Source organism: Pristiophorus japonicus, chromosome 20 (genome assembly GCF_044704955.1).
Source record: "Pristiophorus japonicus isolate sPriJap1 chromosome 20, sPriJap1.hap1, whole genome shotgun sequence".
In the NCBI taxonomy this organism is placed as follows: domain Eukaryota; kingdom Metazoa; phylum Chordata; class Chondrichthyes; family Pristiophoridae; genus Pristiophorus; species Pristiophorus japonicus.
In genome coordinates, this window is record NC_091996.1 from 66,281,125 (window position 1) to 66,296,426 (window position 15,302).

At 48.1% G+C, this 15,302-nt stretch overlaps 2 protein-coding genes across 2 annotated transcripts in view; both read left to right on the forward strand.

The window, feature by feature from the left end:
* Positions 1 to 15,302, forward strand: part of LOC139232754 (tetratricopeptide repeat protein 28-like) — a 428,802-nt gene that overhangs the window by 283,658 nt on the left and 129,842 nt on the right. The window lies entirely within an intron of this gene.
* On the forward strand, positions 3,698 to 5,533 carry rnf208 (ring finger protein 208). The gene has a single exon (XM_070863450.1). It carries the CDS (start codon positions 3,698 to 3,700, stop codon positions 4,433 to 4,435), a length of 738 nt encoding a protein of 245 aa, XP_070719551.1. The 3' UTR covers positions 4,436 to 5,533.

The following is a 15,302-nucleotide window of genomic DNA, read 5'->3' on the forward strand; positions in this document are numbered from 1 at the left end:
TTCATAGCAACATCATGATAAAAATTAGACCAAAATCCCATCCAGGGACAAATACTGTCGGTAAAATCGCAAAACCTGGCTTGTATTGGCTGTGTGTCTATACCTAGTTCTCATTGGTTCACTGCATCTATACAACAACAAGTTGCGTTTATATACAAAAGCAAAATACTGTGGATGCTGAAAATCTGAAATAGAAACAGAAGATGCTGGAAATACTCAGCAGGTCAGGCAGCATCTGTAGAGAAACAGAGCTGACGTTTAAGGTTGATGACCTCTCATCAGAATTTATATACCTGGGGTGAAAATTCGGCCTGGTTTGCGCTTCCCATTGGCACCTGCAGGGGGCGGTAACGGGACGCTAAATCACTGATGCCCGCGGTTTTGCATTGGAGCTAACACTTACCGCCTCGCTCTCCTGCGCCCCGTAGATTCTGACGCCATCCGGTGCGCAGCACCCCTTTACCGTCCCGATGTAAGATTCGCTCCTGTCCCCTGCAGCATTGCCGGGTGTCAACAACGGCAGCTGCAGGAGGCGTTGTCACCTCGGCTGGCCGCTTGGGGAGCGATATTTAAAGGCAGTGGTGGTCAGATAGGGCAACATTTATTTACCGCCCCATTCTGGTGCCTCCTGATTTGTTCAGGTGCCGTGATTCCTCAGCCCTGCACTCTCTTAAGAGTGCTTGTGGCTGTTATGCACGTAGCACAGGTTCTGTGGCCCCACAGAGAGAGCATGAGGATTGATTCCAACCATCATTGGCCCTTCCCTTTAAGTGAGGAAAGGAGCCTGTAAGATGGCAGCACTGTACTGAACATTGCTCAGCACTCTGCCGCTATCACCCCTCTCACACACGTTAGCTCTCTACGGGAAGTGCTAGCGCTTGATTTAGTGCTCCACTTCCCTTTTGGAGGGCTAAAGCAGAAGTTCCCGGGAACATAAATTAGTTTTTGCCTGGCGATACCTTTGCGCTTCCTGAAAAGTTATCGCCCCAAACGGAGCGCTATGCAATTTCTAGCCTTGATTTCCAGTGATCTAGTGTGTCTATACATTGTCCTTACCGCACAACACTGTCCCCCAGTCATCAAGATCCACGTGCGGCCCTGGACAACGTGGACCACTTCCCATATCTTGGTAGCCTCCTATCAACAAGAGCAGGCATTGACGACGAGATCCAACACCGCCTCCAGTGCGCCAGTGCAGCTTTCGGCCACCTGAGGAAAAGAGTGTTTGAAGACTAGGCCCTCAAAACTGCCACGAAGCTCATGGTCTACAGGGCTGTAGAAATAACCGCCCTCCTGGATTAGGTACAGAGTTAATCTCTCTCTACAGTGCCTAATAAAGCGTTAGGTACAGCACAGTTAGATACAGGACATAGCTCCCTCTACATTGTCCCATCAAAAACTCTCAGCTCAGTACGGGTTAGAGACAAGGCATAGCTCTCTCTACACTGTCCTGTCAAACACTCTCAGCTCAGCACGGGACTAATAGAGGGCATAGCTCCCTCTACACTGTCCCATCAAACACACTCAACTCAGCATGAGTTAGATATAGACTATAGCTCCCTCTGTCCGCCCAGCTATCTGTCCCAATCTCAATCTCAGAAATCACTTCCCAAAGTACCAGTGTCGTATTTTCCCACATCAGACATCTCGTAGAGAGATTTCTACTTTAAAACTCAATTGTGCCACTTTATGGTAATTATTGTGTTGTGCCCATTGCAACACTAGTACGGGGGTCAGAGTGTCCAAACTCATTTTATTTACAAATCTTAACGCCAGGAGAAAGAGAAGGCTTTTAACCCATTAACCTGGGGATGATTCTAAGCATCCTCTAGCTTTTGGAGAACATTTCTATTGCTCCTATGTGTTTCAGATCTTGTTCTTATTGGCCCAGTGTGCCTCAGGCCTTGTTCTTATTGGACCATTAGGCCTCAGACCTTGTTCTTATTGGCTCATTAGGCCTCAGGCTTTGTTCGTATTGGCCCAGAGTGCCTCAGGCCTTGTTCTTATTGGCCCATTAGGCCTCAGGCTTTGTTCATATTGGCCCAGTGCGCTTCAGGCTTTGTTCGTATTGGCCCAGTGCGCCTCAGGCCTTGTTCTTATTTGCCCTGTGTGATCTATACCTTGCTCTTATTGGCTCCGTGTGTGTCATACCTTGTTGTTGTTGGCCCATCGTTAATTCCGTTCTATGGTCTATGTTTAGCACAGCTTGCTGGTCACCGTGCTGCAATTAAGGCTGCTATGAACTTGTCTGAGGATCATATGGGACTCCGTACCTCTCAATCTTATGTTCATGTTATAATCAGCATAAAACTCATGCTTGATGTCAGCTTCTCACAGCTTCCTGATTCACCTTGTCTTCTCTCCTAACCTGTTTGATCTGTGTGATTTTCTGCACTGTGGGTCTCTTTATTGGCACTTCTCAATGAATGCTTCAATTGCCTTTCGCAGCACTCATGGGATTAAATGGTTTGGCAGGCCCCTTTTGTGTTTAAAATTCTAATGCTATTTTCATGGCGACTCAGTAAATGTCATTGTCTTGAGAGATTTTGAGAGTGAAAAACACGTCAAACAGACAGACTTTAAAAGGGACTCAAAACAAATATAGTTTCCTTTTCGTCATTGCCCATTATCAAACAGTAGAGATAGTCAGAGGTGCAAGGAGGCAGCAGTCAACACTGAACACAGTGGGAGAGTGGAGGGGTTAAGTGTGTGAACTATCTAGAGGTGACCTCGTTGGCTGGGAGGGTGTGAAGTGCTCAGGGGAATAGCTGGTGCTGTTTTCTCTTGCAGTAGCAGCACCAAGCCACTGTGACTCAGGAAGGAAATGGAAATGGCAACAGCATCATCCTCTGCTTTCTCAGCATCGATTGCACCACAGCAAGAGCCCTTTGAAGGTTAGATACATGAATGAAAAAGGCAAGCAGCTAGAGGTTGGCTTCAGTTGCAGAGGTAGCCTGCGTTGAGGGACTGCGGCCTGGAGCCCCCACACGGTGCTGAATGAGAGAAATGTGAGCTAGCTGCAGTACTGCAGTGCTGCTGCAGACAACACTGCCATCAGAGGTAAACAGAGGGCTCGGAGAGACAGAGCAAGAGAGAGAGAACAAGCTGCAGAGCAGCCACTGCCCTTACTGTCAACACAGAGACACACACATCGCTAATGGAGGGAAGGCTGAAGCTGTGCTCGATTGGAAATTGCAAGCACCAGATCATCTGCAAGTGCAGGTAACGTGATTCGACCGAGCATCTTCAAGCAGCTCACTATTCCTCAGCTGAGAGATTTCTTCAGTGAATGAGAGCTTCTCTGTCGCTCACTCAGCACTGTCATAGAGGCTTCTTCTGGAACCTGTTTGCAGCGCTCGCCTGCCTGATATTGCAGCATTCACTGCCGGTAAGAGATTGAGAGTCCAGCAGAGGAAGAGAAGTCGGATCGTGCTGTTGTAAAGCTGACACTGAGCGCACCTGTCAGCCTCACTAGATAAATATCAGGCTGTTTGGATCCGGTGGAGGCTGTGCGGAGGATTCAGGATGTTTCCCGCTGATTGTGTTGCAGCCTGAGCCTGCTATATGGAGAGTGAAGGATCCTGGTGCACAGAGGGAAGCCTGCAGGGTGCAGAGATGGGCAGACAGCGAGGCGAGTACAGCCCCTGCCTGTGAAGCAGGCTGCCCAGCCGCAGCTTGGACTCCCACCCCCTTCCCCATGGCGTGCCTGAAACAGCAGCAGGCCGCCATCAAGATGGAGGTGGTGAAGATCGCGCCGGCGGAGAAGTTTGGGGACTGCCCCAGCTCGCAGGCTCGCTACGGACCCTCGCAGTGCGCCCGGGAGCCTCCGCTTGTCGGGAAGTGTGCCTGGCCTCTGGAGTCAGAGATCATCGCCAACCAGGCCTGCGCTGACGTCCCCGCCCTGGAGAAGGCCCGGAGCCCTGGCGGGCTGGCCCGGACGCCGCCCCGCCGTGAGAAGTTTGTCCAGGGCCACCGCAAGGCCAGTGCGGATATGTGCTACCACCGGCAGACGCCGTCGGACGAGGTCATCGTCAACCAGTACGTGCTTCACCAGTCTGCCACCTCGGAGCCCCTGGAGTGCCCCACCTGCGGCCACGTGTACAATGCCACCAACAAGCGCCCGCGGATCCTCTCCTGCCTGCACTCGGTGTGTGAGGAGTGCCTGCAGATCCTCTACGAGTCCTGCCCCAAGTACAAGTTCATCTCCTGCCCTACGTGCCGCCGGGAGACCGTCCTCTTCACCGACTACGGCCTGGCGGCCCTGGCCGTCAACACCAGCATCCTGGCCCGGCTGCCGGCCGAAGCCCTCGCCGCCAACCCGGGCCAGTGGGGCGGGGAAGCCGACCGCAGCTGCTACCAGACCTTCCAGCAGTACTGCGGGGCGGCCTGTAGCTGCCAGCTTCGAAACCCGCTGTCTTCCTGTGCGATCATGTAGAAGGAGGAGAGGGAGGGCCCTGGCTCTTCCCTGTCGCAAAGTGGCATTTGCAACAAACAAAAAACGGATTACTCCAAGACTGAACAATTTGCTGTGCTTTGGCAGCAGCCTATATGGTAAATTATCTATAACTGCATTATCTCATCTGGGAGTTTCTGTGTTTTCTGTGAAATCAAAGGTATCAAATTCAGATTGAGTGGCAAGTATTATGCTGTCTTGATAGTTTTGCCTGAGAGGCAGCGTTGCCAAGCAACCTGCACATACTTGACTCTGACCTCGGAATTGCTTCTTTTTCCGCCCCAGTATTATACGATGCCTAAAACCATTGCCAATGCAGCGTCTTAAACTGATGCCCGCTATAGGTCGGTAAAGCTTAATGTGTTCTAGATCCACGCCACAGTATTCGGCAGCCTATTGAGACCCATTCCGGCCCAGGCCCAGCCAGTCTATTGAGACCCATTCCGGCCCCGGCCCAGCCCAGTGCCCTCAATCCTTCATCAGAATGCCGAATCTGGCAAGAACATATTTTTTTACCTAAATTTTAGATTTTGATCTTTAGATAGAGAGAACAGGGTTTAACAGCACTTATTTTTAATCGCAAGCATCCTTGTCTAAGCCACAGACCTGCTCCTAACTTCTCTGATGTCAAAGGCACGTTGAAAGCTTTAGTGCATTGTCAGCCCACAGTCAGCACCAGGAGTCAGCCACCTGGTCCAGCTGACTCTGCAGGAGAGCACACCAGGCCCCTGTGGTTCCGCTCGAAGCTGGGCTGAAATGGGTTAAAGTCCATTTGTTTCCAGATCAGCCCGTCAGTCACAGTAACCAGATAATAAAAACTGCTCTCACCTGTGTGTCCGAGCGGATTGGGTTTGTTTTAGCTCCTCGCCCCACCCCACAAACCCGGCCTTGGGCTCCAAGAAACCGTTAACGCGTTTAGGACACAACATGATGGAGAAATACTCGTCTTTGTCATCACATAAGGTGTATGGAGCACCTGCTGCCAAAGGTAACAGTTAGTGCTGGAGAGCTCGCCGAGAGCAGTGCTAGGAACACAAAGAATGTTTCTTTATTGATTGTATTCTGTGAATAAACTCTATATCAGACCTTCCACTTGTCTCCGTGCTACTGCAGTGATTAAAGGGTTAAGTAGACTACCGCAGGTGCACCTCCCAGCAAAGGGTTAAACTCGCAATAATGACCGGTGAACACTGGTGCAAAGACCAACACGGCGACATGGTGGGGTGTCTCTGAGTGGGCTCCTCACTCCTCCAACCCTCCCCACTTTACAACACATGTTTAACTATTCATCGGGAATGGTACTAATAAAATGTTTCCCAGAGTCAGTCTGCGCTAGAAGAGCTGGCTGCATTTCATAGGTTGCTGACTAACCACCGTAAGATGCAGGGGATGCAGGCACCAGGCTGAGTATCATTGGCCACAGGGACCAGGCTGAGTATCATTGGCCACAGGCACCAGGCTGAGTATCATTGGCCACAGGGAGCAGGCTGAGTATCATTGGCCACAGGAACCAGGCTGAGTATCATTGGCCACAGGCACCAGGCTGAGTATCATTGGCCACAGGCACCAGGCTGAGTATCATTGGCCACAGGGACCAGGCTGAGTATCATTGGCCACAGGGAGCAGGCTGAGTATGATTGGCCACAGGGAGCAGGCTGAGTATCATTGGCCACAGGGAGCAGGCTGAATATCATTGGCCACAGGGAGCAGGCTGAGTATCATTGGCCACAGGCACCAGGCTGAGTATCATTGGCCACAGGCACCAGGCTGAGTATCATTGGCCACAGGGACCAGGCTGAGTATCATTGGCCACAGGGAGCAGGCTGAGTATGATTGGCCACAGGGAGCAGGCTGAGTATCATTGGCCACAGGGAGCAGGCTGAATATCATTGGCCACAGGGAGCAGGCTGAGTATCATTGGCCACAGGCAGCAGGCTGAGTATCATTGGCCACAGGGAGCAGGCTGAGTATGATTGGCCACAGGGAGCAGGCTGAGTATCATTGGCCACAGGCAGCAGGCTGAGTATCATTGGCCACAGGGAGCAGGCTGAGTATCATTGGCCACAGGCAGCAGGCTGAGTATCATTGGCCACAGGGACCAGGCTGAGTATCATTGGCCACAGGCAGCAGGCTGAGTATCATTGGCCACAGGGAGCAGGCTGAGTATCATTGGCCACAGGCAGCAGGCTGAGTATCATTGGCCACAGGCACCAGGCTGAGTATCATTGGCCACAGGGAGCAGGCTAAGTATCATTGGCCACAGGGAGCAGGCTGAGTATCATTGGCCACAGGGAGCAGATTGAGTACCAGATGCAGGCTAGATATCACAGCATCGCACGGTGTAGCGTACAGGCAGAATATAGAACCTTGGTTAGACCACATAGAGTACTGTGTAGAATTTTGCTCGCCAGATTATAAAATAGATATAGGCTCAGAAATCCCATTTTCTCCTTCCCGCGGGCGTTCGAATAGATTTCAGAAAAAAGATGCCCACCGACCTAAAGCTGCTGTGGCCACGCGAGATCCCGGTCCTGAGGCCTCCACCGATTGCACGTCGCAGCACTTGCTCATCACGACGTGAGCAGGCCTGGAGCGGGAGTCACATGGCTCTGGGCTGCCAATCAGATGCAGTATATTCTCATTCATAGTAATAGGAGTTTCGTAAGTATGAAACTCCTATTACTATGAATGAGAAACACCCCCTAAACACTAATAAAAGATAGAAAAAATGCACAACATTTTTATTAATTTAAATTAAAGTTATTAATATATTTAAAAAATATATATTTTCCTGATTTAAAAAAAGTTTTTTAAATTATGCTTTAAAATAAACTTACCATAGTGGGGAGGGTTTTTAGCAATAAAATATGTTTTTATAACTTTATTTTAAAATGTTTTTGTGTATTTTAAAACTCTTACACCTGTCAAAGTAGGCTATGCGCCTGCTTTTATCAGGCACAGGAGTTTTGAGGACTATTGCTGAGCAAGATATGCGTAAATCCTGCAATCTTGCCCATGCAAATGTCTTCGCTCCTGATCTGTTAAGCCAGAAACTTAACAGATCAGAAAAGCCGCTTTTCAGCGCATGTGCATTGTGCGCTGAAAAACAGCTTTTCCGATGCCTTCCCGGGTCTGTAGAAACTCCGTACAGACCCGGGGAGGCCGCGATTTCTGGGCCTTAGAGGCACTGGAGAGGGTGCAGAGAAGATTTACACGGATGATACCAGAAATGCGAGGGTATACCTATCAGGAAAGGATGAACAGCCTGGGTCTCTTTTCTCTCAAAAAGAGAAAGCTGAGGGGTGAGTTAATAGAGGCCTTTAAAATTATAGAGAGAATGTTTCCACTTGTGGGGAAGAGCATAACTGGAGGCCATCAATATAAGATAGTCACCAAGAAATGAAGTAGGGTATTCAGAAGAAACGTCTTTACCCAGAAAGTGTTGAGAATGTGGAACTCGCTATCACAGGGAGTGTTTGAAGCGAATGGTATAGATGCATTTAAGGGGAGGTTAGATAAGCATTTGAGGGAGAAGTGAATAGAGGGTTATGCTAATAGATTTAGGAGAGGAGGCCCGAGTGGAGCATAAACGCTGGCATGGATTAGTTGGGCCAATTGGCCTGTTTCTGTGCTGTCTATCCTATGTAATCCTATGCAATACAGCATTCTCCATAGTGACCATCATTGAGGACAGGCTGTCTATCAAAAGGGGGCAAGCTGAAGGTTGAATATTTCAGAGTGTAGATTGAGTATTGCGGGTTGCAGAATGACTATTTCAGGGTACAGGTTGAGTATTGCAGAGTGTAGTTTGAGTATTTCAGCGTATAGTTTGAGTACTGTGGGTACAGGATGAGTATTACAGGGTACTGGGTGAGTATTACAGGGTACAGGTTATGTACTGTGGGTATAGGATGAGTATGACAGGGTACTGGGTGAGTATTGCAGGGTACAGGTTATGTACTGCGGGTACAGGATAAGTATTAAAAGGTACAGGGTGAGTATTACAGGGTACTGGGTGAGTATTGCAGGGTTACAGGTTATGTGGGTACAGGATGAGTATATATGAGTAATATCTTCAAGTTTGCAGATGGCACTAAACTGGGTGGCGGTGTGAGCTGTGAGGAGGACGCTAAGAGGCTGCAGGGTGACTTGGACAGGTTAGGTGAGTGAGCAAATGCATGGCAGGTGCAGTATAATGTGGATAAATGTGAGGTTATCCACTTTGGGGGCAAAAACACGAAGGCAGAATATTATCTGAATGGTGGCAGATTAGGAAAAGGGGAGGTGCAATGAGACCTGGGTGTCATGGTACATCAGTCATTGAAAGTTGGCATGCAGGTACAGCAGGCGGTGAAGAAGGCAAATGGTATGTTGGCCTTCATAGCAAGGGGATTTGAGTATAGGAGCAGGGAGGTCTTACTGCAGTTGTACAGGGCCTTGGTGAGGCCTCACCTGGAATATTGTGTTCAGTTTTGGTCTCCTAATCTGAGGAAGGACGTTCTTGCTATTGAGGGAGTGCAGTGAAGGTTCCCCCGACTGATTCCTGGGATGGCAGGACTGACATATGAGGAGAGACTGGATCGACTGGGCCTGTATTCAATGGAATTTAAAAGGATGAGAGGGGATCTCGTGGAAACATATAAAATTTTGACGGGACAGGACAGGTTAGATGCAGGAAGAATGTTCCCGATGTTGGGGAAGTCCAGAACCAGGGGACACAGTCTAAGGATAAGGGATAGGCCATTTAGGACTGAGATGAGGAGAAACTTCTTCACTCAGAGAGTTGTTAATCTGTGGAATTCCCTATCGCAGAGAGTTGTTGATGCCAGTTCATTGGATATATTCAAGAGGGAGTTAGATATGACCCTTACGGCTAAAGGGATCAAGGGGTATGGAGAGAAAGCAGGCAAGGGGTACTGAGGTGAATGATCAACCATGATCATATTGAATGGTGGTGCAGGCTCGAAGGGCTGAATGGCCTACTCCTGCACCTATTTTCTATGTTTCTATGTATTACAGGGTACTGGGTGAGTATTACAGGGTACAGGTTATGTACTGCGAGTACAGGATGAGTATTAAAAGGTACAGGGTAAGTATTACAGGGTACTGGGTGAGTATTGCAGGGTACAGTTTATGTACTGCGAGTACAGAATGAGTATTACAGGGTACTGGGTGAGTATTGCAGGGTACAGTTTATATACTGCGAGTACAGGATGAGTATTACAGGGTACTGGGTGAGTATTGGAGGGTACAGTTTGAGTACTGCGGGTACAGGATGAGTATTACAGGGTACTGGGTGAGTATTTCAGGGTACAGTTTGAGTACTGCGAGTACAGATGAGTATTTCAGAGTGTAGTTTGAGTACCTCAGGGTACAGCTTGAATATTGCTCATGGAGTTGGCGTAATATATTGGCATGGATAGAGGATTGGTTAAAGGACAGAAAACAGAGAGTAGCGATAAACATTTTCAGGTTGGCAGGCTGTAACTAGTGGGGTGCTGCAAAGATCAGTGCTGGGGCCCCAGCTATTAACAATCTATATTAATAACTTAGAAGAGGGGACTGAATGCAATGTATCCAAGTCTGCTGGCGATACAAAGCTAGGTGGGAAAGTAAGCTATGAGGAGGACACAGTTTGGTCGCCTTACTTAAGGAAGGATATACTGGCTTTGGAGGGGGTACAGAGACGATTCACTAGGCTGATTCCGGAGATGAGGGGATTATCTTATGATGATAGATTGAGTAGACTGGGTCTTTACTCATTGGAGTTCAGAAGGATGCGGGGTGATCTTATAGAAACATTTAAAATAATGAAAGGGATAGACAAGATAGAGGCAGAGAGATTGTTTCCACTGGTCGGGGAGACTAGAACTAGGGGGCACAGCCTCAAAATACGGGGGAGCCAATTTAAAACCGAGTTGAGAAGGAATTTCTTCTCCCAGCGGGTTGTGAATCTGTGGAATTCTCTGCCCAAGGAAGCAGTTGAGGCTAGCTCATTGAATGTATTCAAGTCACAGATAGATAGATTTTTAACCAATAAGGGAATTAAGGGTCATGGGGAGCGGGCGGGTAAGTGGAGCTGAGTCCACGACCAGATCAGCCATGATCTTTTTGAATGGCAGAGCAGGCTCGAGGGGCTAGATGGCCTACTCCTGTACCTAATTCTTATGTAAAGAGACTACAAAAGGATAAAGACAGGTTAAGAGTGTGGGCAATAAGGTAGCAGATGGAGTATAATGTGGAGAAATGTGAGGTTATTCATTTTAGTAGGAAAATAGAAAAACAGAATATTTTTAAAATGGCAAGAAACTATTCAGTGTTGATGCTCAGAAGGATTTAGGTGTCCTCGTACAGAGTTAGCGTGCAGGTACAGACAGCACTTAGGAAAGAAAATGGCATTTTGGCCTTTATTGCAAGAGTAAGTTGCTACAATTGTACAGGGCTTTGGGGAGACCACACCTGCAGTACTGTGCACAGCTTTGGTCTCCTTATCTAAGGAAGGATATCCTTGCCTTAGAGGTGGTGCAACAAAGGTTCACTAGACTGATTCCTGGGAGGAGAGGGATGTCCTATGAGGAGAGATTGAGTAAATCGGGCCTATACTCTCTGGAGTTAAGAAAAATAAGAAGTGATCTCATTGATCACAGGCTGGAGATTACAGGCTGGATTTTCCGGTGATGTCCACCTCTGCTTTCGCCCCGGAGGGGCAGCAATGGCGGCGGTGACCTCTTCTGGGCGGGCGGTCAGCTTCCAGCTGGTGTTTTCAGGGCCGGTTTTGCGGGGGCGCGGAGCAGTACCACCCGGTGGGCAACGCCCCTGGTTGTGACACCGGCTCGCTTTTTGACTCCTGGCTGACCCGTACGCCCCCTGCTGGGACCGCCTGTGAAAACGAGCGGTCCGATCTATACCGGCTGCAGTGAGGGAAGTAATGTCCACCTCAATCATGTGTGATTGTTTTTTGAAATTTTATTTTGCAATTTATGTTGTGGTGGTGTGGGCTATGTATTGGGAATGTTCTTGGTGGTTTTTTAAAAAGTTTTATTTTCTCCCCAGGCCTCTCTCAGAGCGCTCCCGGCCGGGATTTATCGCATGCTCCACTGGCCTAGCACCCTAAGAGATGTGTACAACACCTCCCTTAGCGCTCCGCCCCACACTCAAGGCCTAGGTGCCCAATTTTGCTAACTGAGGAGCAAACTGTTCCCAGGTGCAAACATTACCGCCCCAACATCAGCAAAGCCGAAAATCCAGCCCATAAGATTCTGAGGGGGATTGACATGGTAGATGCTGAGAGGTTGTTTCCCCTGGCTGGAGAGGGGTCACAGTCTCAGGATAAGTGATCGGCCATTTAAGACTGAGATAAGGAGGAATTTCTTCGCTCAAAGGGCTGTGAATCTTTGGAATTCTCTACCCCATAGGGCTGTGGATGGTGAATCATTGAATATATTCGAAGCTGAGATAGATAGATTTTTGGACTTTAGGGGAATCAAGAGATATGTGGATCTGGCGGGAAAGTGGAGTTACATAGAAACATAGAAAATATGTGCAGGAATAGGCCATTCAGCCCTTCGAGCCTGCACCACCATTCAATAAGATCATGGCTGATCATTCACTTCAGTACCCCCCGAGTTCAGCCTTGAAGATCAGCCTTGATCTTATTGAATGGCAGAGCAGGCTCGAGGGGCTGTATGGCCTACTCCGATTTCTTATGTTCTTATTGCAGGGAGCAGTTTGACTAATGCAAGGTGAATTTGAGTATTTCAGGATGCAGCTTCAGTATTGCAGAAGGCTGTTTGAATATTTTAGGGTGCAATTTGAGTATTGCAGTGTGCAATTTGAGTATTTAGGGGTACAAGTTGGATATTACAGGCTTTAGTTTGAGTATTTTAGTGTGTAGTTTGAGTGCTACAAGGTATAATTTTGGTGTTGCAGGATATTTCAGGGTGCAAGCTGAATATTGCAAGGTGCAAGTTTAATATGGTCAGTTGTAGGTTGAATATTGCCGGGTGTGGGCTGAATATCATTGGGTTTAAGTTGAATTTTTTTTTCTTTTTTTATATGTTCATGGGATGTGGGCATCGCAGGCAAGGCCAGCATTTATTGCCAATCCTTAATTGCCCTTGAGAAGATGGTGGTGAGTCACCTTCTTGAAACACTGCAGTCCGTGTAGTGAAGGTACTACCACAGTGCTGTTAGGGAGGGAGTTCTAGGATTTTGACCCAGTGATGATGAAAGAATGACAATATACTTCCAAGTCAGAATGGTGTGTGACTGGGAGGGGAACGTGGAGGTGGTGGTGTAACCCATGCGCCTGCTGCCCTTGTCCTTCTACGTGGTAGAGGTCATGGGTTTGGGAGGTGCTGCCAAAGAAGCCTTGGCAAGTTGCTGCAGTGCATCTTGTAGATGGTACACACTGCAGCCACGGTACGTCGGTGATATAGAAACATAGAAAATAGGTGCAGGAGCAGGCCATTCGGCCCTTCGAGCCGGCACCACCATTCAGTACGATCATGCAACTTCAGTACCCCACTCCTGCCTTCTCTCCATACCCCCTGATCCCTTTAGCCATAAGGGCCACATCTAACTCCCTTTTGAATATATCCAATGAACTGGACTAAACAACTTTCTCTGGTAGAGAATTCCATAGGTTCACAATTCTCTGGGTGAAAAAGTTTCTCCTCATCTTGGTCCTATATGGCTTACCCCTTATCCTTAGATTGTGACCCCTGGTTCTGGACTTCCCCAACATCAGGAACATTCTTCCTGTCCAATCCCGTCAGAATGTTATATGTTTCTATGAGATCCCCTCTCATTCTTCTAAATTCCAGTGAATATAAGTCTAGTCGATCCAGTCTTTCTTCATATGTCAGTAGTGCCATCCCGGGAATCAGTATGGTGAACATTCGCTGCACTCCCTCAATAACAAGAATGTCCTTCCTCAGATTAGGAGACCAAAACTGCACACAATACTCAAAGTGTGGCCTCACCAAGGCCGTGTTTAACTGCAGCAAGATCTCCCTGCTCCGATAATCAAATCTTCTCGATATGAAGGCCAACATGCCATTTGCCTTCTTCACCGCCTGCTGTACCTGCATGCCAATTTTCAATGACTGATGTACCATAACACCCAGGTCTCGTTGCACCTCCTGTTTTACTAATCTGTCTCCATTCAGATAATAATCTGCCTTCCTATTTTTGCCACCAAAGGGGATAACCTCACACTTATCCACATTATACTGCATATGGCATGCATTTGCCCACTCACTTAACCTGTCCAAGTTACCCTGCAGCCTCTGAGCATCCTCCTCACAGCTCACACTGCCACCAAGATTTAGTGTCATCTGCAAACTTGGAGATATTACATTCAATTCCTTCATCTAAATCATTAATAGCTGGGGTTCCAGCACTGAATCTTGCGGTACCCCACTAGTCACTGTCTGCCATTCTGAAAAGGAGCCGTTTATTCCCACTCTTTGCTTCCTGTCTGCCAACCAGTTCTCTATCCATGTCAATACATACCCCCAATCCCATATGCCTTAATTTTGCACACTAATCTCTTGCGTGGGACCTTGTCAAAAGCCTTTTGAAAGTCCAAATACACCACATCCACAGGTTCTCCCTTATCCACTCTACTAGTTACATCCTCAAAAAATTCTAGAAGATTTGTCAAGCATGATTTCCCTTTCATAAATCCATGCTGACTTGGACCGATCACTGCTTTCCAAATGCGCTGCTATTACATCTTTAATAATTGATTCCAGCATTTTCCCCACTACCAATGTCAGGCTAACCAATCTATAATTCCCTGTTTTCTCTCTCCCGCCTTTTTTTAAAAGTGGAGTTACATTAGCTACCCTCCAATCCATAGGAACTGATCCAGAGTCTATAGAATATTGGAAAATGACCATCAATGCATCTACTATTTCTAGGGCCAATTCCTTAAGTACTCTGGGATGCAGACTATCAGGCCCTGGGGATTTATCGGCCTTCAATCCCATCAATTTCCCTAACACCATTTCCTGACTAATAAGGATTTCTCTCAGTTACCGCAGTTCATCCTTCTCACTAGACCCTCGGTCCCCTAGTATTTTCGGGAGGTTATTTGTGTCTTCCTTAGTGAAGACAGAACCAAAGTATTTGTCCAATATAGGGAGTGAATGTTTAAGGTGATGGATGGGGTGCCAATCAAGCAGGCTGCTTTGTCCTGGACAGTGTCGAGCTTCTTGAGTGTTGTAGGAGCTGCACTCATCCAGGCAAGTGGAGAGTATTCCATCACACTCCTGACTTGTGTCTTGTAGATGGTGGAAAGGCTTTGGGGAGTCAGGAGGTGAGACACTCGCCGCAGAATACCCAGCCTCTGACCTGCCTTTGTGGCTGGTCCAGTTAATTTTCTGGTCAATGGTGACCTCCAGGATGTTGATGGTGGGGGATTCGATGATGGTAATGCCGTTGAATGTCAAGGGGCGGTGGTTGGACTCTCGCTTGTTGGAGATGGCCAATGCCTGTCACTTGTGTGGTGCGAATGTTACTTGTCACTTATCAGCCCAAGCCTGAATGTCGTCCAGGTCTTGTTGCACGCGGGAGTGGACTGCTCCATTATCTGAGGAGTGGCGAATGGAACTGAACAATGTGCAGTCATCAGCGAACATCCCCACTTCTGACCTTATGATGGAGGGAAGGTCATTGATGAAGCAGCTGAAGATGGTTGGGCCTATGACATAGTCCTGAGGAACCCCTGCAGCGATGTCCTGGGGCTGTGATGATTCCTCCAACCACCAGAACTATCTTCCTTTGTGTTAGATATGACTCCAGCCAGTGGAGAGTTTTCTCCCTGATTCCCATTGACTTCAGT